This window comes from Hoplias malabaricus, chromosome 6 (assembly GCF_029633855.1).
Source record: "Hoplias malabaricus isolate fHopMal1 chromosome 6, fHopMal1.hap1, whole genome shotgun sequence".
Taxonomy (NCBI): Eukaryota; Metazoa; Chordata; class Actinopteri; order Characiformes; family Erythrinidae; genus Hoplias; species Hoplias malabaricus.
In genome coordinates, this window is record NC_089805.1 from 9139691 (window position 1) to 9166034 (window position 26344).

The window sequence follows — 26344 nt, forward strand, 5'->3', positions numbered from 1 at the left end:
GCATTATTACGCACTTTTATAAAAACAAGCTACTGTCAAACACTGTGTAACACAGAAGCAACAACATTATTTTTGTATTTAATTTATTTCATATAAAAGGAATTAACAAAAATGGTTATGTACCAATATTAGTGTTGTACCGATTTGACACAGGTATCTTGCTACTAGACACACAAGGCTATTGCACACAAGACAGTTCATACATATACACATTATACACATTCATACAATACTTACATTACATACATACATTGCATAAATGCATAATACAAAAAAAACACATTTTTTTTCCACAGGGTTAGGTAACATTTAACATTGAATGGAAGCGACAGGTATGATCGCAGGCTTGACAAGTCTTCATATGAGAGAGAGAGAGAGAGAGAGAGAGAGAGAGAGAGAGAGAGAGAGAGAGAGAGAGAGAAAGGCAGAGAGAGAGAGAAAGGGAGAGAGAGAGAGAGAAAGGGAGAGAGAGAGAGAGAGAGAGAGAAAGAGAGAGAGAAAGAGAGAGAGAGAGAGAGAAAGAGAGAGAGAGAGAGAGAAAGAGAGAGAGAGAGAGAGAGAGAGAGAGAGAAAGAGAGAGAGAGAGAGAGAGAGAGAGAGAGAGATAATAAAAATGTATAAAGGTGGTTTTGGAGCTGCCAAAGTGCTTTCTCCGATGGTGAAGAGAAGAAAAGGCTGCAGGTTATTGTTGGGGGGGAGTGTGTGTGTGTGTGTGTGTGTGTGTGTGTGTGTGTCTGCCTGATAGAGAAATAGATGTGCGTGAAAAACGATGAAGGATGAGGTCAGTCTTGAACAACAGGACATAACCTAGGAAACACTGAACGTCCTGTGACTGCAGGAAATAGGACGTTGTAGGCTTTCAGATGACAGAATAATTAACCTTTGACTTGTGACATACATTCACATCGGCCCCCTTTCCTTTACTCTCCAAAGAGTTGTGAGCCTCTAGGGAGCTCCAAATGACGAGAGGTGACCTGTATGTTTTCCCCCAGGTTTTAAAGTTTCCTGCCTCATCAAACGCTATACCTGTCAATCACATGTGGTTTGCTCATTTGTAAGAGTTCACAGTGACCATCCCCCTCTTTCCTCATCCCCTGACAGCTGGAGACAAAGATCAGTGTTCAGTAATACTGTCACAGGGCGAAGCTTTCGCTCCAAACACTTCATGCTTACATTCAGTTTCAGGAGGGCGCAAAGCAGAAAGGACGCGCCGCTGCAGCGATGCTACAACGTTGTCGAGACGAGTCTGACGGACTCCTGCCAGCTCCGTGAAACACGACAGTGCTGTTTCACTTTAGGAAATGTACTTTCTGATTGCGCCTTCCTCGAAGGAAACACAATACATCAAGCAAAAGGCAAGAGGCAAGAGGCTGAGAGGAAGGGGTTAATTAGGAAATTGAACACAAAGAAGCCATACTGTAGTTTGTATGAAGGTTAGAATGCCATGCGATATAATAAAGCTGAATACTTTGCTTTTAACTGTAGTTAATGAAAGGGAAGTATGCTTATATTATGGGATACACAGGAAGGGTTGACACTCTTGGCTCACGAGGAGTGCACTGAACAGTAAATTTTCACTCCCTCACATCCAATGAGAACCGAGTTACACCGAGACCCACCAACCACGAGACTCTGGAGCGACTTGACTATCGAGCCCGTCATGCATACAATCAGAGAACGCTTCAAAGTGCATTATATTACAGTCGTTTTTCTGAGTCTAAGACTATATTTTGGTCACTGGCAAAGGGTTAAATATGACGTTACTATCACAGAAATGGTGGCATTTTATTTTGTCTGAGATCTCTTTCTTTATGAGGAGAACAGAGTAATAGGTTTGAAACGGTGAGTAATAACGGCTTCATAACAAGTGAAACAATTCAGTAATCGTCCTAAAATACAACACTGAGTCCATAACACAACCGTGCTCTAAACACACACGAGTCCACAGATTATGATTACGAATACACACAGGTCTGTTTCTGAAGTGAGACAAAGGTGACATCGCTGGCGCCGCGTTGTCTTCTTTTGTTTCTCACCGCCTCGACGAGATTTTGAGGCACACACCAACTTCCTCTCATTTCACCACCTGCTCCGATACCTCAAGGCCTCGCGCTCAAACACAAGTGGTGCAGTCCTGCATGATGGGCATGGACTGGTGCTCGTGTTTGTTGGTGCAGTGTTCCAGCGAGCTGGAGCTTTTGAGCGGCACCATGCAGCGGTCAGCCGGCCGGCCGCAGTTGAAGAGCCCCCAGCAGCAGAGGACTCGCAAGAACTCCCGCCGCATTTCCTTGCTGCGTAGCGTGTAGATGATGGGGTTTAACGCGGAGTTAATTGTGGCGAAGCCAAAAAATATATCGGCTTCCTTTAAGATCGGGCAGATGGATATCTTGCAGAAAGTGTCCAGCAGGAGGATGGTCAAGGCTGGCAGCCAGCACACTATGAAGACACCCAGAACAATGGTGACGGTCTTCAGAAGGGCGTAGGCAGGTGAGTTGGTGGCCTCCTGGTGGCTGGAGCGCACAATCCAGTAGATGCGGACGTAGAGGCTGACGATGGAGAGCAGGATGATGCTGAAGATGGTGACAACGAACCGGATGTAGTGCTTGGAGTTGAGAGGCAGAACGGCCGAACATTCGCTCAAGTTGTTAATGCAGTTCCAGCCTAGGATGGGCAGGCCTCCGAGGAGGATGGAGGTAACCCAGCACGCTCCGATTAGGAGAAACATGCGGCACGTCTTGTTGGAGCCGTAAACCTTGACTTTGGTGATGGCGATGTAGCGTTCTATGGCAATGGCCAGTAGGCTGAACACGGAGGCTGCCAACGCGATGAAAGCAGTGCCTTCTCTTATGAACCACTGCACAGGCACCAGCTCAAACGTCCTGGCACCTGAGAGAGAAATGTTGGCGATGTAGGCCGAGCCGGCGAGCAGGTCCGAGAAGGCCAGGTTCCCGATGAAGAAAAACATGGCCGAGTGGAATTTCTTGTTGCGGAACACTGCGATGAGCACCAGGAGGTTTTCCAGAATGATGATGCTGCAGATGATGATGAAGACGATGTTCAGCGTGCTGAGGCCCTCTTTGCCCTTTATTCGCTTATCTAGTTCACTTTGGTTTAATTCCTTGGCGCACGTGTAGTGCACTTGAATGAGGGTCTTGTTGTAGTACTGGGAGTACTTGCTCCTCATGGAAATGTCGGAGACGTGTGTCTTCAAGGCCATTTCGCGGTTTAGGAACTCTGTCCACCTTCACTCTCCTGCTGCCCGTCTGAGAAGGCCAGGGATTGCGGAGACTGCGGCAGGCCCAGAGTCACGTCTCAGTGGCCCAGGAAGTCCCTCTGGGTCGCCTGCACATAAACACAAAAAACAGCAGGGTCAGCAATGAGGCAACTGTAAAAATATATGCATGATCTCTAATGTGGTTTTCACACAGTGTGCACTTTGTAGAGAATGACTTTGTGTAACGTGATTCGCTTTTAGCTCACTGCAGATGATACACGTGTGTTGTCTGACTGAGAGAACGCATGGTTGGGAAACTACGTCACTGTAACTTTCACATTCGCAAAATTGGCAAAATTATCAGGAGGTGATTATGTGAAATAAAATCAATACCAAATTAAAGTTTGTCACACACATATTCTTTCACGGTACAGCTTTCAGTGAAAAAGAAATTAACATAAATTCGGTAAGATAAAAAGAATACGATTTACTGTAACATTAGCCTTTAACGAAAAAAAATCCAAATTATTTTTTCCTTTTGTTTTAGCTTTTATTATTATTATATTATTTTTCTTATTCATTTAGTTATGAAAACCGATATATTGTTTTATTATTATTGTTATTGTTTTTATTATTTCTATTTCATTATGTATCTACATTTATGCTCTTTGACATTTTATCATTTTTTACGATTTTATATGATTTGTTTAAATTAAATGTTTGGATTGAGCTAACAAATGTATCCTATTTTTATATTTTACACGATTTACGTTAAATACATTTATCTTGCATTTTACGTATTTATTTGGCTACACTGTAGATTTTAAACAAAGGTGAATGAGTGAATGAATCCCTCAAAAATTATTGTTGCAATCAAATATCTATACGGCATGCTGTAAAATAGTTTATATTTTATAAAATTTATTTTGCGCCCCCTCCAGGGTGTATTCCCGCCTTGCGCCCAATGATTCCAGGTAGGCTCTGGACCCACCGCGACCCTGAACTGGATAAGGGTTACAGATAATGAATGGATGGATGGATATTTATTTTGCCCTATTAGTTTTATTTAAATTTTCTATTCATATTAATATATATTTATTGTACACCTTCAGTGTATATTCACTGTGTTTGACCTCTTAGCCACAGCTCAAGAAAGCTGTTTAACAGGCGTCTGCCAAACAATACGCATTCGGGGGAAAAAAATTCAACCCCACTCCCAATTTGAATGAAATTAGATAACCACGATGTTATAAGAGGACGGGGGTGATGGGACTCTCATCACGTTTTCAGCAGGCCCTTGTCAATCATATGCATGCTGCTTTTCAAAAATAGCTCCAGCAGAGAACTGGAATTTCCCCTTTGAGCATAAAAACCTTACCATGCCAAAAACTCTGGCTACAGCTAAGCTGCTTTAACACGCACAACACAAACACACACAGCACAGACAGCACCTAGAGACTATACAGTAGAGCGAAACCTCACCTACACGCAAGCACAGGACGTAGGAAAAATATGCTCTGCTCCCTGACACACAAAACGATGTGGCCTGCAAACGTCTGAGGGAGGTGTGAAAGTGTGAGGAAAATGACGAAATACTACAAGTTCAAACAACTCTTGCATGTTCATATCTCCACAGTGTAAAGAAATGGAGATGAGTAAAGGGCAGTCACAGTCATTTAGATCAGCACGCTGATAGATTACAGCTTTCCCCTGGTCAAAAAAAATCCCCATTCAGCTGGAAATGAGTACAGGCCCAAACAAAGCTCAGGAAATGCTAGGAAAGAGGCTAATTCAGATTCTAAAACAGGCTTTGAGCCTGCCCTCCACCAGACTTAATCTGTCAGCGTTCTTATTCTTTCCCTCATTGTTTGCTGAAGCACCCCACCGCGCCATTGCTTGCCTCTCACCTCTCGGCCGGTTCTGCCACTGTAATGCACGTTTCTCACAATAGGCAAACGGCCACAATGCTGGGAAGCTGCAAATCACAGATCGCGAATGTTAACAGTGCTCAGGTCAGGTTTTACACGCTCTGTCCATCCTTCGGCCAAAAGACACAAAGCCGTCATCTTCAATATAATGGTTCACTCTCTGCTTAGTGTTTGTTAAATGGAGAAATGCTGCCCGCCGTCCAGCTCTCCACAGGAGAAGCTTGTTATATGCTGCTGTATGCTGTGATGAATGGAATATACACTAGCTATATAAGCTATATTCTGTACCTCTAGGATGATAGAGGTATAATTCACTGACCAGGCTTGTGCTGTAAATATGTTCAAGTTTTAAAGCTGGGATATTGTTTTCTAATGTTGCTGGGTGCTTGCCAGACTCTTTTTAGTTTTTTTGAACCATGCACTGTTCATAAGTGGTGGTGTGATTGTGCTTCAACTAATAAAACAGAACGCTTGTCACTGAAACTTTTTTTTTTCACATCAAAAAGACAGACGCAGCACTTTTAACAGCAAGCTGCTAGCAGCTGTGAGTTGTTCAGCTGTCTTTCGGTTCTCCTCCATGTTGCAGATTGGATGGGACAGGGGACTGACACAATTATTAATAGAATTAACCATCAAGGAATGAACAGAATTAAAAGAAAACATCTAAATAATCGATATAGGTATCCATCAATCAGAACTTACTGAATGTGAACATGACCCCACCATGGCTCTTATAGTAAGATATAGTAAAGTTATAGTAAAATGTACAGCAAAATAGAAGGAAATCAGATTACAAAAAAACACGTCTCACTTTGGGCACTGATGTATTTGTAAGTCAGTCTTGAGTCAGCGATTCTGAGTCACTGGTAATTACTGTAGTGTCAGCGCTGAGACAGATGGTGGTGAACATTTGCACGCATTAAACGAGACACTGAGCTACAACCTCTGTGGCCTACACATCTTTCTGTTTAAATCACAGCTGCATTATCAGTCAGACAAATTCACGTGCAGTGCCTTAACTGGAATCAAACAAGCACGTGTCCCTATAAAACCTGTGCTGTTTTTATTCACAACTGAAAAAAAAAATCACATTTTCCCCCATGCAGCAACACCATCATGATACTCTCTTCTCAGTCCAGTGCTGACCAGTGCCCAACAAAGCCTCTCCCCTGGACCACTGAGCTGCAGATATGACTCCACCATGCGGAATGGCATCTGCAGACAAAGGCAGGAATCTGAGACATCTGCGTGACGCACATGCACGTACACCCAAACACACGGCGGCTCACGTGGCCACGCCGGCTCTAACTCGGTGTGATGCACACAATTCAAACCCTGCCAGGGACCCTCACACACACACGTACGCACACTTCAGTAACGTAAACACGTCATGACACACGGCGCAGGCACCGACACATGAACAAAAAAGGTGCAGCTGGACCAGGACACTTCTGTCAAACATCTGCAGCCAGCAGCCACTAATAACCAGCAGGCCATTTCCTCACGCAGGAACAAAGAACAATGGTCTCCTTCTCCACAGAGCGCCGCGTGCTCTAAATACAGTCGCTCAGGAGGTAAACGGATCCCAAATCAGGCCAGGAGACACCCATCGAATTACAGCCATTACAGCCGTCGCTTCTGAAGCCTGAGAGCAAAGAGCAAGAGAAGGTTTAGAAGGTACTCAGTAATCTGGCTCTGCAAAAGAAACAAAACCCAAATAAACACCTACTCTGTATTTTTAATGACGTTGTAAGAATTTCATTAAAATTGGGATGATTTGGGTTTTTAAATAATGAAAATAATGGTAAAAAAAACAGTTCTCCAAGATTTCTAAAAAAATGCCTTGAGGACGACACCTTCGCGTTTGTTCATTACACACTGATCTACAAATACGCAATAAGTCCCCACTTCGATCACCAACTACCCCTCCAAAATACACTGACCGGATAGGTTCCTTAGGTTTATGATGTCACAATCCTTTGTTGTCTGAACCTGTGTTTTTGAGACTGTTTTTGGAACACTGCCAAATAAAGTGGAAATACTTGGTTGTTAAATTGCTCATCTTACTGCTCATTTTACTCCTGGTACGATACGTCGTCTAGCATAAACACCATGAGATGCACATGTTAACAGACTAAACACTTGATTTTTATTGGAGATGGTCTTTAACTAAATACCACACAACTATAAAAACAAGCTAACAAGTTCTCACCATGGTAAACACTACAGTCATACGACACTGAGCAAAAATGTTAGGCATCTGAGAAAACGAGATTTAAAAACAGTAAGGGGTGATATTCTGTGTAAATATGTTGATTTAACCCTTCCCAAACCTGTCCTTGTGGCATTCCAGTATTTTCTGAGGTTATCATCCAATACCTAGATTTAGTGATTAATAAATACTGGGATTAATAAAGTGTGGGCTTGATTTAACAAATCCATAGGATCAAGGAGAACATCTGGAAACAAATATCACACTTGTTCACAACAAACAAATTCATTTGACTGTATTTATGCTTGTGTTTTTATTATAATTATATATATTTTAAACAAGCACCACGTTTAATGAGAAAATAAATCAATTTACAAAATAAAAATGTAATGCACAGTGCTGCATGCGAAGTTTGAAACAGTCATATGCAAATTTGGGGTATCACTAGTCAAAAGACATGTCTACAATAAAATAAACCCAAACCATTTACTCAGGAAAAAACCCCCACTTTCATAATGAGGTTTAAGATTCAACATATTGTTATGTTCCATATTTCTGTTCCTCAAGTAAAACCTAGAAAACGAACAGAAACTGTAGGATTGCTGCAATACACCATATATATATTTCTACTCCATATTTCTAGCTGACAATGTGTAATGTACATACATACATTTAAGGAAATGAAAATGTCTCCTTTGATAGGACCGTTGGAACTGAGATGTTTGCAGAGCACTGTGTTTCTAATTCTGTGACCTTAGCAAGGGAGAAGTTGGGCTTGCTGATCATGTGCAGGTGAACTTTATCTTCAACACATGCTTTGGCAGACAGCTCCAGTGACCTCAGCGTTACCTTGGAGACCTGGCTGTCAGGAGGAGCTTTTCAGAAAGCATGTGAAACCTGAAGAGCTGGTTTGACTGAGGGGCCATCTACAATCTTGACTGTAGACCCCAAACCTGGTCTTCTTAACCTGGTCTTTATATATTTATACACTCGTGCAATATCATTGTTTGCTATTATTTGTACCACCTGCTATAATAAAGCCTCTTGAATCTTGAAGTAAACATTAACATTATTGTTTACGATTATTCGTATTACCATTAGTTAAATATCTAAAAATCTGCTGCATAAATTCATATTTCCCCTGATTAATCTCTCATGTTCCCTCTTCAGATATAGCTTCTAGACATCTCAGATTTGCAGGGTTCATAAAACAGATGTTTATCTACCGCTGTAAAAAACAGGAACTCAATTTTCACACTTGTTTGGAGACTTCTCGGTTACAGTGAAGCTGTAAATAACTTTTTACCTAGAATGAAGTCACGTGTCTCCTTTTCTGTCTGATATATATATTTTTTATGCTAAAGTACTTTAGGAGAATCACCAATCAGTGCACACACACACACACACACATACACACACTCCTCACACAGGCTCCTACTTTCACTGAACGTCACTGTCCTAAGAAAGCGTTTATAATACTTCATGGAAATACAGCACACTCTGCCAAAAGAGTGTCATATTTAAATTGTGTGCTAATACCCCAGGTTTAATAACCTTCAGCCTGTTTATATTCATCAGTGTATATTATGTGATACGACGTGTATGCAGAAAAACAAGGTTGGTACATATTTTGTGTTATTTAACTAGTGTTAAATGCACAAACTGAAACAGTGGAAGTACAGTGGTGATCAATAGAATCATCAGCAGGAAAATGAACCTTGCCAGAACATTGCTCATATTAATAATGACTGCCAATATGTTTAGATGCTTAGGTATCACCAGTATTTACAGTTTTAATGTTCTGTGTGAAAGTTAAAATAACAGGTAGAGTGTTAACTAAGAAAAACATGTGCGATTCAGTCAGGCAGCTAAGCACCAGATTAACGTCTGACATTAATAATCATGTATCAAAGGCACTCAAGTGAGACAATGTGGACAACACATACGTATGTGGTAGACAGGTGGGGCTCAGTGCGTTGACCAAAGTAGACAAGAACCTCAATATATAGGAAATGTAATATTTACAGAAAAAAGGTGTGTGTGTGTGTGTGTGTGTGTGTGTGTGTGTCTATAAAAAGGCCAAAGGAAATGCTTGAAGTGATAAAAATGTAACATCCTGTTCAGGGTACACAGACAAAAAGGCAGACTGAGAGAGACAGTGAGAGATAGAGAAACAGACAGAGAAAGAGACACAGAGACCATAAAGAGTCTTCCAGGTATTCAGCAGGAAACCCTACACTGTGAAGAAAAGAGAAAACAGCCTTTTCAGTAAGTCTTAGTGGCACCACATCACGTCAGAGTACACATATTTTTTTATCTCAGAAGCTGCGGTCATCTCCACGCTTGCTCTGCACTACTGTTTTTGACAAGAAGCCGGAAACCGAGAAAGGTTAATTAATCATCATTAAAGTGTAACGACACACTCCTTCCTGGTGATATTCGGTATTCTCACAATATTTCAGGCTAAATTCAAATAAAGTGAAATGATGGGGACGATCGTAACGACACCAGAGCTGGGAGGCAGGAGGAGAGCTGGAGCGGGGTTTGGATGCGTGTGCAGTTCGCTATTTCATAATAAAACCGAAATGCCCATTTTCCACAATGAACATGGGTCACTAAATCACAGTGTATCGTTGAATCACCCCCAAACAGTCATCGCAAAATATATTCTACATACGCACACTTACAAACAATGGTTCTACAAGGGTTCTTCGTTTTAAATGGTTCTATATAGAATCTTGAACACATGAAGAAGAACCTTTTGCTTGATGAAGGGTCCTTGGTTCTTGAAGGGGTTCTTCAGATTGATGAAGAATGTGCTATAAATTGTTCTATGTAGCACCTTTTATAAAAGGGTTCTCTATGGCAGCAAAAATGGTTCACAATAGAACCACAAGAACCCTTGTTTGTGCCATTGAGGAGCCTTCTATAAATGGTGCAATATAGAACCATCTTTAGCACATGATGCAAAGAACCTATATAGAACTACTTACCTCAACACAGAACCCTTGTAGAACGATCATTTTTTGTAGAATGGAGTAAACATCATCGCTATACAACACAGCAGAGGTCCTTCACATTGTGTGAAATTGTCATAATGAATGGGCCAATAGTAACGCTCCAAAATGACTTGCAATAAAATAATTTTACATTGACTTCCATTGAAGTTAAGAAGGTTTTTCCCCTTCTCCTATATAGTTACTATTTTGGAGATACATGTTTTTTCTTTGGACATACGTTGATATTTTAAACGTACTAAATCTCAGTCACTGTGAGGAGTGTGGTGTGTTCTCCCTGTGTCTGAGTAGGTTTCCTCCGTGTGACTGTCTGTGAGGAGTGTGGTGTGTTCTCCCTGTGTCTGCATGGGTTTCCTCCGGGTGACTGTCTGTGAGGAGTGTGGTGTGTTCTCCCTGTGTCTGCGTGGGTTTCCTCCGGGTGACTGTCTGTGAGGAGTGTGGTGTGTTCTCCTTGTGTCTGTGTGGGTTTCCTCCGGGTGACTGTCTGTGAGGAGTTTGGTGTGTTCTCCCTGTGTCTGCATGGCTTTCCTCCGGGTGCTCCGGTTTCCTCCCACGGTCCAAAATGTGTGTGTGTGTCGCCCTGTGAAGGACTGCCGCCCCCTCCTGGGTGTGTTCCTGCCTTGCGGACCTGAACTGGATAAGGACTACAGATAATGAATGAATGATTTAATGAAATCTCAGTCAGGTATTTTCTGTTGTGAAAATAAGCTTTTTTTTCGTATTGTCCTCATTGTGTACACCCCACCTATGAAGTTTACACTCAACAGATGCTGCATTACGTAACACACCAGTCTGTGTATAAAAAGCGTGTTCATGTTACCTGCTAACGTGACTGAGGCTGTCCTGGCCCCAAAAGCCCTGAAACCTGACCTAAAGGCCTCAGTGAGGACAGGACCCTGCCCTAAAGGCCTCTGACAGCTCCACAAAGGCCCCAGGTGCTTGTTTGTGCTTCCCAGCAACACCTGATAAGCCCCAATTAGCCCTCCCCTTTCCCCTCCCCCTCCAGCAAGAACTCAGATGCAACCAGCAAGCCCATGGCCCACCTGCTGCCCGGCCACGGCTTGACACCGTTCTCTATACCTCCTTCACAACCCAGGGTAACAGCCGTAGCCTAGCTACACCAACACAACAGCCCACATCTCGGTCACAGCTTAGTCAGGCACCAGTGTTAAAATAGCCACGTTATAAAGCAACAGAGAACTGTGTAGCGAATGTACATCGTTCCGATCCGATCAAATAAAAGAACATATAAATATGTGCCTGAGGGGGACTGAGCATTTGTAATGTATTATAATGTATTCATGTGCAAACAGCAACATCAAACATTCACACCATTAGCAGTGTGTTTAATTAAAGGGTAAGTCCATTAATGCTTAAAGTAAGATGTCAACAAAGCCATTCAGGGAGGTGTGGTTTGAAGCGCTGTGTTTATACTGTTGCTGTGCAATGAAAACATTTTTTTGGAACTTTACAGGAACAGAAACAACCTTCTTAACTTTGAATGGAAGTCATTTTGGAGCATTTCTATTGGTCCATTCACCATGCACCCTCCACAGAAATGGAGATGCATGTTTAAAATTGGATAGCGCTGATATAAAACAGTCAGGAATAAGGCGGATTGATGCCCGAAACACTGTTCCTTGACTGTTTTTTTTTGAGCTATTGACTTAAAACGTTTAAAAATCCATTCCGGGTGGAAGGCTAATAATTCAGCATAAAGTAATACATATTTTTCTTTCAGATTTTCCTACTAGATCTCCATTATCAGCTTTATATTCAAACCCAGAAGATGCGTGTAGCTTCACTGGTTGATTGTGGGCTAAATAAATTGATTGTATTCTTGCTGTAGACATCACAATCTCTGAGTGCTGTCAGCACCATTGAAAAAAGTCTGCATTGGTAGATACTCTGAGCCGAAATTTTGTAAGAAAACAAGCAGAATTCCTCTTTAACATGGCCTTCGCATTAAAGGGAGGCCTAGCTGGAACTGCTGATTAAGTATTTGCTGATTAGGATCGTATGTGTGTGTGTGTGTGTGTGTGTGTGTTATGCAGTGGTTATTAATGTCTAAGTGCAGTGGTTGTAATTTGTTTTGCTTAAACAAACTGCTGATAACGAATGTGTTTTGCTCTTTCATCACCCACTCGTATTCAATTAGAGCCCATGTCACATTATTATGGCAGGCATTTTCCTACTCAGTCTCGACTCTCCTCAGCTTTTAGAGCTCTCAATCTCTCAGTATCTCTCTCTCTCTCTCGCTCTGTATGTGTGTTAGAGTGTGTGTGCGTGTGTGTGTGTGTGCCGCAGCCCTTTCCGCCCCTCAGTCACCTCTCGTCTGTATTAGCTCTGCAATTATGGCCCTGTTAATGTGCACGGCTTCAGCTCTAGGTGCCAACAAACAGCTCTTCATCATCATCATCCTCATCACTTTCACATCCTCCTCAGTTGCGTGAAACACCTTCCACCAAGCTCTTGTCTGCTTTGTTGTGTTATATCCGCAGCAAAAAAAAAAAACCAGAAAAACCCACACTCTACAATTCCCACAGTCTTTCTTCAATTTTCACACACAGCAAACGGAAAAAACACAGAGCTGTAGAACGTAAAATGTGAATAAAACAAATGTCATGTGGCAAAATCAGTGTTTGCACTTTTTCAGTTTTGCACAAAGAACGTTAACCCCGTGATGCTGAGATTTATACAAATCTCTGACGTGGAGCTCGAGCCGAGTCGATGCACAGAGTGAAGCTCTGCCTCAGAGAGACTTTAATGGCCACCTTTCACTCTCTGCTCCACTGCACTCTGTCAAATGTAATGATACTGACTGAACAGGTCAGAGCCTACGTAATGTAAGGGATACAAGAGCAGAGGGGGTGGAGAGAGACACAGAGATAAAGAGATAGAGAGAGAAAGTAAAGGGAGCAAAATTCCATTTGAAGGCCAAGGCCGTGGAGCAAGTCATGAGTCACCTCAGTAGATGATAGAACGTGAAGGTCTCTCTCTCTCCCTCGCTCTCCCTCAAGGCTGCACACTATCAGCCTGCTGTCATCCTTCACACCCAGCTGACCTCGCATTCATCGCTTACCCAACAACCAAACAACATTACTCTGCATTACAGTGCATTTTACTGAACTATGCACTCATTCAATAATATCTTAATTAATAATTATCTCTGTTTAATTTCACTGAATTTACTTCTTTAATTAGCAGATGTTTTCTAATTTCATACATTTTTTAATGAATATTTTTACCAATTAACGTGGCTTTTTTGCTTTTTCTTTTAAATTCGCATTACTTTTTCATTTTAAAGGACTTTAACTTGGCTTTTTAAATGCAGTGTTGTTGCCAGCTTTTAAGAGGGTTTTGCGAGAGTCAGTGTGAAGGTAGTTGGCTCTGACTATTACAGAAAGTATATTTAAAAATGTGTGACCAATGTGTGACTGGATTCGTCAGTGTATTAGTGCATTTCCACTGAAACTGGGAGGGAATTTTCCTTTTTAAAGTTGAAAGCAATGTTTTTATTCTCTGTTTGCAGCTCAGTCCATGGAAACCAGCTACAGGTTTTCAAACCGAGATATGAACTATTACTAATCTCAGTGATACACTAATAAAGAAACCAGCTCAGAACATTTCAACGTAGGAAACGGAGCAATGGAACAGTTTTAATTGTAACTTATTGCAAAAGTCTTAGTGCAAAGGCCACGTTGAAAACACGTTGGAAAGTCTGGACCGTTTACAGGTCACTACTCATTTGTAGCGAGTTTGTACCATTGACCACATCAAGGACTCAGAACTAAACTGTGAGCTATTGTTTCAGAGTCTTATCTCTTCCACTGAAGCATGTGTTCCGGTGATTTTCAGATTGTTGCAGAGACTTTTGCACAAACTTGTCCGGCCCATGGTTTCATTAAAGTGAAGAGTCACGAATCAAATACTCATTCTGAAATTTGAATATTTATTCTAGAAATTCCAAACACCACACTTAGCATGAATTTAATAAAGAATACAATATTCCAGTGTGTTCAGTGGTGGTCTCAGACAAATGAGGACCTCTTTATTGTGTTATGAATACATTTCAAAACTGTTCTAGATGTTAGGTTGGATTTCCTCCTTTAGAATATAACTGGAAAATGGCACTCTTTCAAAAGCCATTTTCAATTAAATAAAATTGTATAAAAGTGTTTATTTTTTCCCAGCGAGTGGTGTAAAGCTACACTATGACACTGCGATATGGCACAACATATTGCACAACCATGACTGGATGCACTGTGAAGAGCAGATGATCCATTAATCACGCTTTAAAAGTCAACTGCACTGTCTGATTTTTTACATTGTGCAATCAGCAGCTCACTCAGGAACTCTGCTGGCTCGAGCATTGACGAGGTGAGCGACAACGCACTTACTCTTTTTCATTTCTGAGTAATAATCAGTGATCAAATAGTGGACCGAGTTTAGATTCGCACCTCTGACCACTATAATGTTTACAAGTGTGTTCAGATGAAGACGTTCCTCCCACATCGCCCACAGACCATCATGTTTGGTGCAGAGTCTCACGCACTTGTGTTTTCCAAACCATCATCATAACACACTTAACCACATTCAGCGCAACAACAGCAGCTGCTGCCTGCTGCAACTCACTGTTCATTCATTATCCATGTGGGCAGGCTGGAGCATGCCCTGCAGAAACACACACACACACACACACGAACAAACATCAGTCCGGCACCATGCTGTGCACCACAGCATGCTGCTGGTACTGTTACTGAACCTCTCACTTTATCACAGCCCCAGGCTTACTCTCTCTCTCTCTCTCTCTCTCTCTTTCTCTCTCTCTCTCTCTCTCTCTCTCTCACACACACACACACACACACACACACACACACAAACGCTCACCTCACCTTTATGTCCATGCATCCATTAGACACACAGAAGCATGGCAGTGCTCATAGTTTCCCCTAAATATATGTATATATATCACACTGTGGGAGCACTGATAGAGATCAGTGATGAGATCAGAGGAGGTGTGTGTTTGTGTGTGTGTGTGTGTGTGGTACATGTCTACACTGGGCAGTCATTTAGACTTGACCGATATTTAAGCAGGTGTTTCTCATGTAAAAATGTATCAGGGTGTTTTAGGACACAGACAATTAATTTTTTCTAGAAATATCCATCAAAAGATATAGCTGCTAGAGATGCCCTGAGAAGACGTGACCTGAGAGTTCAGGCACGAGCTGGTTTACTGTGGCAACAAAGTCTAATCTGACAACTCCTGTAGTATACGTTGATTGGGAAAGAATGCACTTACAGTAGCTGCTATGGCAAATTCGTTAGACACTGGGCCTATGCAGTGTCCGATCGTGTGTGATATGTGTAGCATGTGATGTTTCTGTGTGAGGATTAGGTGAATGTTTTTGTGATGTGTGACTGATGGTCCTTGATGTGTGGATTTCTGTGTGATTTGTGCAATGTCAGAGGATCTGTGTGGGATGTGTGTAATGTGTGAGCTGGGCTCTTAAAATCGGACAGGTTTCTTCAGTGTAGTAATATATATATATATATATATATATATATAAATATACATAATAGTGTATACAGATCCACATACAGATAAAATTGTGTTGCCACATTCCTAGATGGTGAAATAACAGACACTGTGTGTGGATTTTGCGCATAATGCATTTGCTTCTTCACAGTAAGGGTTAAATTTGGTCTCCATTAGGCTTTCTTTGTTTGTGTTATAGCTGAATGCATGTATAAAACTCCACCCACTTCAATTCACTGATATATTACTGCAACAGCGTGTCCAAATGACCTGATGGATGGACCTGCAAATTAGCTCAAACAGAAATGGGCGGAGCTTATAAGTTCTTGAGGCTTTTTAGTGGGTTCTGACCTGAGGAATCAGGGACACAACACATGGCAGGAGATACGAACCTCAGCGCTTTGTGATTTGCTATAGCGCCACCATAAGGCCAATCAGTTTCATTTCTGTTGTCCACCAAGATGCACACTAACTACATCTACCCTCCAAGTCTGGTGTCTGTACAGCCTATAGTCTTTTCTGTAAAACTAGAAGAAGAAGCTAAATCAGAAGAAGAAGAAGAAGAAGAAGAAGAAGAAGAAGAAGAAGAAACCCCTACAAAAACAATAGGGTTCCACACACTGCACGTTTGAACCCTAAATACAGGGCAAAATGCATCTTTTCCTTTTGCAAAATAAGATTTCTCTCACAACAGACACAGAACAGTGTCTAAGAACTGAAAGAACAGCGGAATAAGACGGTGTACACTGTTTAAAAGCACAGCTGGCGCTAACAGGCTAACACCACAGCAGATGTTTCAGCGAACTGAGGCTCAAAACACACTTATTTAGAGGATAAACGTGTGAGCACAAAGTCGAGAGAAGGATTTTCTGAGAATTTTGTCTGTTTACAGCTTTCTATCCCTCTTTTTTAACCCAAACTCAGCGCTAAACTCACACTGCGGTGGGAGACTGGGCTTGTGTTTTATCCCCCACCTGTTTTCAGACCGTGACATCACAGCAGTCATTGAGCTCCCACAGCAACAGCACGCCCTACCTGTGGCTCTCTTAAATGCACGTGAACATTTTAGCCGACTTTTAAAGACATTGAACAAAAATTTGAAATTTGACCCACCACACACACGTCATAAATACCGCCCTCATTTTGAGATACAGTCTACGTTTTTAAATACAGCGGTATACGGTATTATCCTTAAACCGCCCAACCCTGGTCTGTAGATATGGACACGCCTTATAAACAGTGAGTTCAGCTCCTTTACAGTGCTTGTGGAAAATGACATTCAGTTGTGTGCACCTGAGATACTGCACCTTACTCTAATCTACCCAAATGTAGAAGAAATGCAAAGTGCTTGGTAACATCCTGAGTTGCAGTGAAAATGCGGGGTGAGCAGGTGTTCATGAGCACTTCGCTTTAGTGTAGTGCGAGTTGATCATTTTCACGTGTAAAGACTGGCCGATGGAGACAGCTGGAACAACATACCTACATACATACACCTTCCTTCCCCTACTGTCCTATCTCCAGAGCATGGAAGAGTGCGAGCAATCTGAAAATAAACAGCAGCTGGAAGCCTGAAATCTTACCAACATTCAAACACACAAACACACGAAAGCATGCCCACACGCAAACGAAATAGGTGTTGGAGACACCTAACCGTGATACATATGCAGCTCTGTTGGCACATTCTGTGAATATCTGAGCTGACCTTTGTATATGATTATAGAGAGTAGGCCGAAGAGGACCACAACAGCTTCCTCTTTTCTAGAAAAACAATGGTATACAACATGGCATGAGTCACACCTGCGTAGAGTTGTAGAAGGCGGCCAGTAAAAGACGTCAATGACACTGCATAAAGTTTTTGCTGTGAACTTCCATGCATGACAAAAGAGCAAAGTGCAAAATGGCATCAACAAAAAGCATTTGCATAGAATATTGCACAAGCTTTCTGCAGCTGAAAAGTTGGTGTCTAAAATGAAAACCCAAACCTCAGCCAGACAATGCTCAAAAACCAAAGAACAACAACAAGAGGCCGGAAAATGTGCCCATAAAGAGCGTAGAGGTTAATACTATTAAGAATATTTAGTCTCTGAACACTAACTAAAGTGGAATAGCGCTTTTTTTGGACTCTTTTTCTGTAAAAACATCATTTAAAGAAACGGCAATCAAAGGAAAATGTAACACTAAGTTGCTTCATATATTTGTAATTCTTACATTCTTAGACGTTTAAAGAGTTACCAGTTTGGACATGGCTCATTTCTCTCTGTTTTTTTTTTTTCCTTTTTTCTTTTGCATGGCCGTGTTTCTGTATTTGCACTAGAGCTGCAAAACAATAGCGTGCGTATGGTTGCACGTGCAGAAGTGCAAGTACAATGCTCATCACTTCATTTAGGGGTTGGTCTAACTTTAGGCACAAAGGCCTGATTCATGGACAGCAGAACATCAGCTCTCAGCATTTCACTGAGCAAATGCAGTACTGTATATTCTTAATATGACAAATAAGATGTACACTGTTCGTCCCCTTCAGCCAAGACAGAGCCTCCTCCGCTGGAGCTCAAAAGCTAATGCGTGTAAAAAAAAAAAAAAAATATATATATATATATATATATATATATATAATAATTCTAGGTTATTAACTTCAATTACCACTATTGAGCAATCTCAAACAAACTTACTGCTGTGGTTTCTAACACTGTGTGACACCAAATGTACTTAGACCTACCGCTACAAAATGGTCGAAATGTGTCGGAAGAATAAAGAAGTGTTACAAACCACATCAGCATTGTTTCTTGACGGTGTTAATGCTAGTCAGTGCTCTAACAGCACTGTTACTTTTCAGCCTTTATTAGCAGTTAGCAACGTTAGCCTTGTAAGTCCAGTGCAAAAACCCTCGAGCAAGCTTCAGATAACAAGCAAAATTTGGCGGGGGGGGGGGACCACTAATGGAATAAGATTTTAAAGCAATACTAGGTAGTAATTTTACCTTATAATTCCAGCTTCATTGAACTGTAATATGGGGAATAGCCTCTGTTTTTGCAACTCTTGGGTTGACTATGTAACTTTGTAGAAGGGTAGGAATTAGAAAACAACTCCCCTTAATCGCACCCCTCCCCCTTGATTTCACAGATCTTCACAGGACACATCTTACCTAATGTTCCTTTAACTGATCTGAGAAGCAAGTTATAATCATAATCCATTTAAATTATATTGAATTTAACTGTTTCCTAAGGTCTGATTTGGGTTAAAATGCTGCTTAACCAACACAGTTACCTACGTATCCAGCAAGGTGTCTAGGTAGGCCCGTTACACTCTGAGACACACCCAGTATGCTGGTATTGTTATGTTGTTAAAAGTATGTTACTACAATTTAGAGCTTGATCAACCGCCAGAGATTAAAGTGAGCACATGGCCACAGCGAGAAGCACAAGTTTGAAGCAGAAGTAAGAATGTAAGCCGTCGCTGTGGAGGGTGACGGAAAACAGATCAGGCAGATAAACGATAGGTCTCTGAGATATTTCAAACCTGGGAACTCTGAGACCACAAGAGGTGGTGTGAAAAAGATAGCTAAGAGGCCACTGAAATAAAGTGTTTATGTGTGTATCTCCACGCATGAACCTGCTCGAGCTTGCTTCAGACATGCACCGTGAAAAACGAGAGTGGCTAAGAAGATTTCACTTCTCAAGAAATGAAAAAAAGAACACGATGATTCAAGGGTTGTGCTGGAGGCTTCTTTGTTCTTGGAGCCTGTGCTTTAAGGATAATACCGTAATACCTGCCCTTTCATTTTTAATCTGTCATCGCTGTCTGAACAAAACCTCCATGAGAAGCTAAGGACCACGGTTTATATTTAATGTTTTTTGGAACTTATTTTGATTTTGACTTCAACTTAAAAGGCAGCTGACATTTTTGAATAAGATGCAAAAAGAAGATGCAAGGTTTCGATTCAAAAGCAGCAGTGCATCTCTCCCCACACTGTGCCCAGGGTGAAAAAGAAACTGCATCTCTTTGCATCTCTTAATGAATATGAATCTGTTTTGCGTCCAGGTGAAGAGGAAATGCAGCGCGAGGCTGTGAGGCGCTATGCCAGGTGCCTTGTGGACATAACTCTCCTATGGTAATCTAAGAGAGGATTTTGAAATCCGTTAACGATTTTACTGTGCTGACTCTTGTAGAAAAGGGAGGGGAAGAAGCTGTAGAAGGCAGTTTGGCCACAATTTCCTCTTACTGGCCAATGTACTGTAAGTTTCTCTTACCTCCAGGGCCTTTTTTTTCATGCATAAAATAATAATAATAAACTTTATTTATACAGCACCTTTCATACTTTAAATATGCAGCTCGAGTAAATACTTAATTTAAAAATACAAAATTAACGTAATGAAAGACCACAGAAATCGAGGTGAATTTTATAAAAAAAATATAAAATAAAGAAAATAAGAATCATAATTAAAAAGAATAGATAAAAGTGCTTCAATGGAAGAATAGATAATAGAATAAAATTAAATTAAATATAATAAAATAAATAAATGTAATGAAACCAAATAAAAATAATAGTAAATGATAGTAACCTGAGATAGAGTAAGATGTCCGACTAATTATAAGCTCTATTAAAGAGGAGTGTTTTAAGTCGTCGTTTAAAAATATCCACTGACTCTACAGTGTTCCAGAGGTTGGGGGCACAGGTGATGAAGGCTGCTTCCCCATTTTTATTTTGGGGACCTAGAGGTAATGTGTACACAATTGTTTATCCACATGTATCATCACAAGACGTTAACAATTCTGCAATGATTTGCATAAATTTCCTTATAGGTATAAAGGCTGTTTGCATATTGCAGCCTGTGGCAATAAACTAAATTAGCAAACAACGGAAATGGCGTTGGTCCGATGCTAGGCGTCTGTGGGCCCGTTAAAAAACAAATGATGAATCGGGTATTGTAGGAAAAACAAGCGCAAGCTTAAAATAGCTCATACTCATGGTGTCGGAGGTAGTGGAAATATCGAGTAGTTTGAGCATCGTAGTCTATGTTTAAATTGTAGTTTTGGATTCTAAATCAGGTGCTTGAATGAAGAACACCTCATTTAAAGTTTAGAAGTTTCTAAAGAAGACATGTTGGATCCGTATCAGACGCTAATCACTGTTTCAATGTTAGTATCGGTATCAAAATAGTCATATTGTGAGATAGTCATCTCTAGCCAATAATATATCTTCCTACGTATAGACGCATTACGTAGACATGTGCGTGCAAATAGATCATAACATTATGCTATTTCCACTTAACCCTAGCCCACCAACTCACACACTGTGAAACAAGACCACCCGGTCTGTTTTTATGGTATGCCTAAGTCTGAAAACACGGGATAAAATAAAAGTTTTTGACTATGTTCCGCTTCTGACATCAGGTGCCGACACGTCAGAATTGCCCCGCCTTCTTGTTTAAGTTTCTCCAATCACAACGCAGCACCAGCGTTTATGTGCGAGTGCAAGGACAAGGTGAAACAGAGTAAAACAAACAAATTGAGTGCACTGAGTAAAAACAGCTGTGTGCTGGAGTCAGGGCGAACAGCGAGCGGCTCATTGTCGTTTAAAGTCGCAGGTGGTGAAACTGGATGCTGTTGATCCTTGTGGTGTTTTGACACAAGCAGGTCACAGACGTTTCATTAAAACTGTGATCCCTTTGGAAAAGAGTGGAATATATCCTTTTTAATGTTACTATTTTAAAATGTGTAAATTTAATATAGTTCATCGGAATTTCTAAACCGTTTGTTGATGAGTGAGAAGTAAACCAACAACACAAACAAAACAACCACAAGTAAATGGCAGCAAGGTGCACTACATCCAGTGTTCAAACCTCAAACCGAAAAAAAAAGCATATGTGCTGACAGTCTTGACTAAAACACCAGTCCGTACCATATTCAGAAGTATACATTATTTACATTTCCATTGCGATACTGGAATTGACTTGCAATCAGAACTGTTTCCAATGATTTATTTCCCTTCTACATTATTCAGTCCTTGTTTTATTATCACTGTTCAATCCCCAGCAGACACACACTCAGACAAACAGGGATGCGCACACACATGGTTTATTTATGGCTGCTGTTTAAGAGCTGCTGGGTTTTTAGCTTGTGGTTGAGAGGAGGCAGGAACAAAGAAATGTGTAAAGGGGGACATTGCAGAGCCTCAGGAGCGGCAGCCTCAATGATCGACAGCCCCCCCAATCTGCCCCACGGGGGGGCCCACCTCTGAGGCAATTAGTGTAATACATTCACTCTAAGACCAATCCTGTCAACCCTGAGCACGGCATGTCTAATTACACGTGTCCCTACACACTGCCTGGTTTTGCATATCCTCCGCTTGCTTCTCTTTCATGCCTCCCGCTACCCAGGACCATTTTTCCACCGCTCGTTCCACGACCCTCTCGCTTACGCATAGACCTCTCCACAGAGATCAAAGCCAGGAGCCACAAAGAGGCGATTAAAACACATCTGGGAGTCAAAGCCACGCTCCTTCACGGACCAGGAAGTCATTACATTAACAGCTAATGTCATGTCACTTCATTACTCCGTTTTCTACAGGCTTTAAACGTGTCTAATGTCTAGACATCTAGTCTATAACAAGTAGGGAACAAACCACCAACTAGGACACGCTGAGCTGAGCAAAGGTTAGGGGCCACCCAGGGGTCACAGGCTGAGAACGCATGAAGGAAATGAGTAAATTCAACCACGCCAAAGCTCCCAGTCCCAGTCATATCGTATGTTGGCGGTTTGACACATCGTATGACCCCGAGATCTGAAGAACTGTAGGTCTACAGTGGGCTGTTTAAGATCCGAAGATAGGAGTCTGATCTCGGCCAGGGTGCTCTCGCTTTCCCTCAGCCCTGCTTTTCTCACCCTCGATCTGGCACATCCGTTAATGAAAGGCTCCTGAATGAAAATCATGTCAGCTTTGTCTAGCACCCCTGCTCCAGTTCCATGCTGTCACCAGAAGACGGACCCCACCCCTGCTCATGTTCTCCCTCTTCATCAGGACGAGTGTGTGTGGGCGGGTGTGTGCGCATGCAAGAGACATCACAAAGGAAACTGCACTGTACATAAAGGGACCCGCACGTTCACATTAAAATGCAGCACTGATTACTTTGCAGCCTCCAGAAAGATAAGTCACTGTGGTCTGCCGCTTTTCAGCAGAATGTCAAAGAAAAACAGGGGGTGGTTTAGTTTATCTCACGCTGTGCAAACACATGTTTACATGTACACATTGGTGTAGGTGTTTTTAAGTACATCCCTTTTCACCTCTGACTGTGAACGTTTTATATATACATATATACTGTGTGTGTGTGTGTGTGTGTGTGTGTGTGTGTGTGTTGTTAGCTGCTACATAAGTTCTTAATCAAACAAAAACATACATAAAATTGGCTGCTTCTCAAAAATTAACAATGATCCTCCAGTTCTTCTCAGAGGCCCTTGACATGTGAGAATGCTGAAAAGAGACTCACCAGGGCACCCATTAATGCAACACACACACACACACACACACAAATAGATTAAGAACAAGTGATATAGACCATGCTCCCAGGAGGAAACTCGAGGGACTTGGAAAGCGCCCTGTTCTCCCAGAACGCTCCCAACACTCCCATTTCTTTTCCTATTCCAATGGGTGGGGTTCAGGCGTCTGTTCTCACTATTGATCTGGAACAGATCAAATTCAGACAGGACTGGTTTCCTGTAGCACAATTGTCTTAATAAGATAGCAGAACCAGTTCCACTCTGGTCGCTGGAGATGTTATCAGTGGTAGACCTTTTTACTGCCAGAGGCCACGAACCTCGACGTGTCACATTGTTTTGTGTAATATCTGATTTTTTGCAGGCTCTAACAAACCTGTTTGTTCAAATACAGGACCAAAGAAGGGAAATAACCCCCTCCATTTACTGGTGTGGTGACCGTAGTGGTGCCTCTTTCAGAGCCTGTTGCATTTAATGACGCTCTCAAACCGTTAAATCTTGAGAAGCTAAATTTCCAATGTAATGAAACACCATAGAGAGGATGAGGTCATTTTGGGCTCTTACTGCAATGGCAATGTCCTCACTGTTGTAAACAGTTGGGTGGCTTTAAGAAGAAACGCCTGACTGGTGTGTTGTACTGAAGCATGATTATTAATCATTTATCTATGTATATATATATATATATTGCATTACAGGAAATAGCTGTGGAAAAAGACCTTGCACATAAGCATTCTCACAGCATGGGACTTTCAGGAGGGCAAACTCCACCTGGGAGAGGACTGACAGAAAAGTTAAAAATGGCTGAGAAAAATGTGTACGAGCCACAGTGGAATTTTAATGAACGATGCCATGTGTGCACAAGACGGCTGAGCAACACTGGGAGGTATTGTCTAAGCTTCTGCACGTCCGTGCATGTGTGTGTTTTTGGCTCTTATCACTTGTGCGTACATCTTATCAGTGACCCATGTGTTTGTCGCAGGCCACTTCATGGTGCAGGGATTTCAAAGCTCTGGAACGTCAAGAAGGCACACACACACATGCACATACGCATACACACACACACACATAAACACACACACAAACCTCCAGCCATTAAAGAGAAGATGTGTAGAGAGAGCGAGCAAGAGAGAGAGAGAGAGAGAGAGAGAGAGAGAGAGAGAGAGAGAAAGAGAGAGAGAGAGAGAGAGAGAGAAAGAGAGAAAGAAACAGAGAGAGAGAGAAATATATATATATATATATATATATATATAAAGAGAGAGAGAGAGAGAGAGAGAGAAACACAGAGAAAGAGAGAGAGAGAGAGAGAGACAAAAAAGAGAGAGAGAGAGAGAAAGAGAGTTAAAGTACAAAGTTAAATTAACAACTGTCAGTACTATTTCAACGCTGGCAAGAAGCCCGGCCAAAATCTAAACAAATTAAACATTCGTTATAAAAGATGACTCGTTATGTTCTCATCCCTCTTCTGTTAAGGACCAGTAAAAAAAGTCTTGTGTAATCTTTGATCTCCTGTTACCCCACATAACAATGCAACGACCAGGCCACGCAAGTCAACGGTAACAATGTTCCTCAAGAACAAGAGAGTGGAGAGCCTGGCCTTTTTCATGGTAAACGGCACAGCGGCCGGGGCAGGATCCATCTTTCACTGACTCTCATGGACATTCATGACTCTGCATTACCATGTGGATGGGTCTAATCCCATCACAGAGGGCAGGGCTGAAAGGACAGGCTCGACAGAGACAGATCAGAAAGTCTCCGCTCTCTCGGTGAAAACCCCCGACTCTCTCAGCAGTGCCTTCACTGATCCATCCAGCTCCTGCTTTTCACTTCTTCTCCTCCTAAACTCAACAGGGGGGCGCTACAGCTACAGCTTCTCCAGCTGCACAAACAAAGACAGCCAAGGAAACAATGCAGCATCCATGGAGGGAGGGGTGGAGGGCAGCCGATCTGGACCTTACCTGGCCCAGGCTCTCAGCGACAGATGCCGGAGAGCGGCCGAAGACAGCAGAAACCACAAAGTCAATGTCGGACGGCACGCTTCAGGCCACAAATCCTTCAGAAAATACTTTATGGCTTCATGCTTAAGTAACACGAGAAAGGTTTCCAAGCCTCTTTGTGGCCGGGAAAGTGGAGAACATTATCATAGTAGTGTGGGAGAGAGCCAGATGTGGAACGTTTTTTGTGCTGGTGCAAAAATTGCACCTGCTTTTTTTACTTTCTTCTCTTCCTCGAAGCCGTAAAACTGCGGTCGTATAGATGGCAACCAACAAGCTTTCAACCATAACTTACAACACTGAGAGCAAATCATTTAGGGGTAGACTTGACCAAAACAAAGACTGAGGAACTGACTGGTTTAGATGATGACTCACTGAAAAGCTCAACAAGAGCAAAGGCTTTAGAGATGGTTTATGAACCCCAGACCGAGACGTGTTTTCTGTCCGAGGAGTCGGCACGGCCTTTGAAAGCTCTTCCATTTTCTCATGAGCTGGAAACACGGCCTGTCCTAAAATGGGTAAAGTCTCCCTCTGACTGGATTTCTGCTCAGTAAATATTTATAGTAGTCCCCCCGGAGTCCTGACTACATCTGTCTGCGGAGGACAGACAAATTGTGCCGGGTGCCTGTAGTGTATACAGAATAAATTGCGGGATGTGTTTTCGATTGTCGCTGAGCTAAACGAATGCACGCTACTGTTTACACGACAAGGGGCTGTTAGCTAGTCAGCCAGGGAGAGCTGGGCTGTGTGTGTTGGCTGTGAGGTGAACAGGCGGAGGACGGGGAGTGTGCTGTCGAGACACTCCTTTTTCTTGGCACCGACACTGGAAGCTCCGTGTTGCTGGCTATGAGTTGTAACTTGCTGAGCAGCAGCGGCGTCGTGAAACAGAAGGCGTTTATTTCGCTGCAGCTGCCACACCCAAGGAAAAGTGTTTTTCAGTCCAGGCGCTGAG

At 42.1% G+C, this 26344-nt stretch overlaps 1 protein-coding gene across 1 annotated transcript in view; it reads right to left on the minus strand.

Moving 5' to 3' along the window:
* Nucleotides 1–537: 537 nt before the first annotated feature.
* The window catches only part of s1pr2 (sphingosine-1-phosphate receptor 2), a 32049-nt gene continuing 6242 nt past the window's right edge, over nucleotides 538–26344 (minus strand). The window contains exon 2 of the mRNA XM_066674658.1: nucleotides 538–3342. Within this exon, the coding sequence (XP_066530755.1) occupies nucleotides 2114–3217 (1104 nt within the window). The 5' untranslated portion in view covers nucleotides 3218–3342 and the 3' untranslated portion in view covers nucleotides 538–2113. The remainder of the gene's footprint in view (nucleotides 3343–26344) is intronic.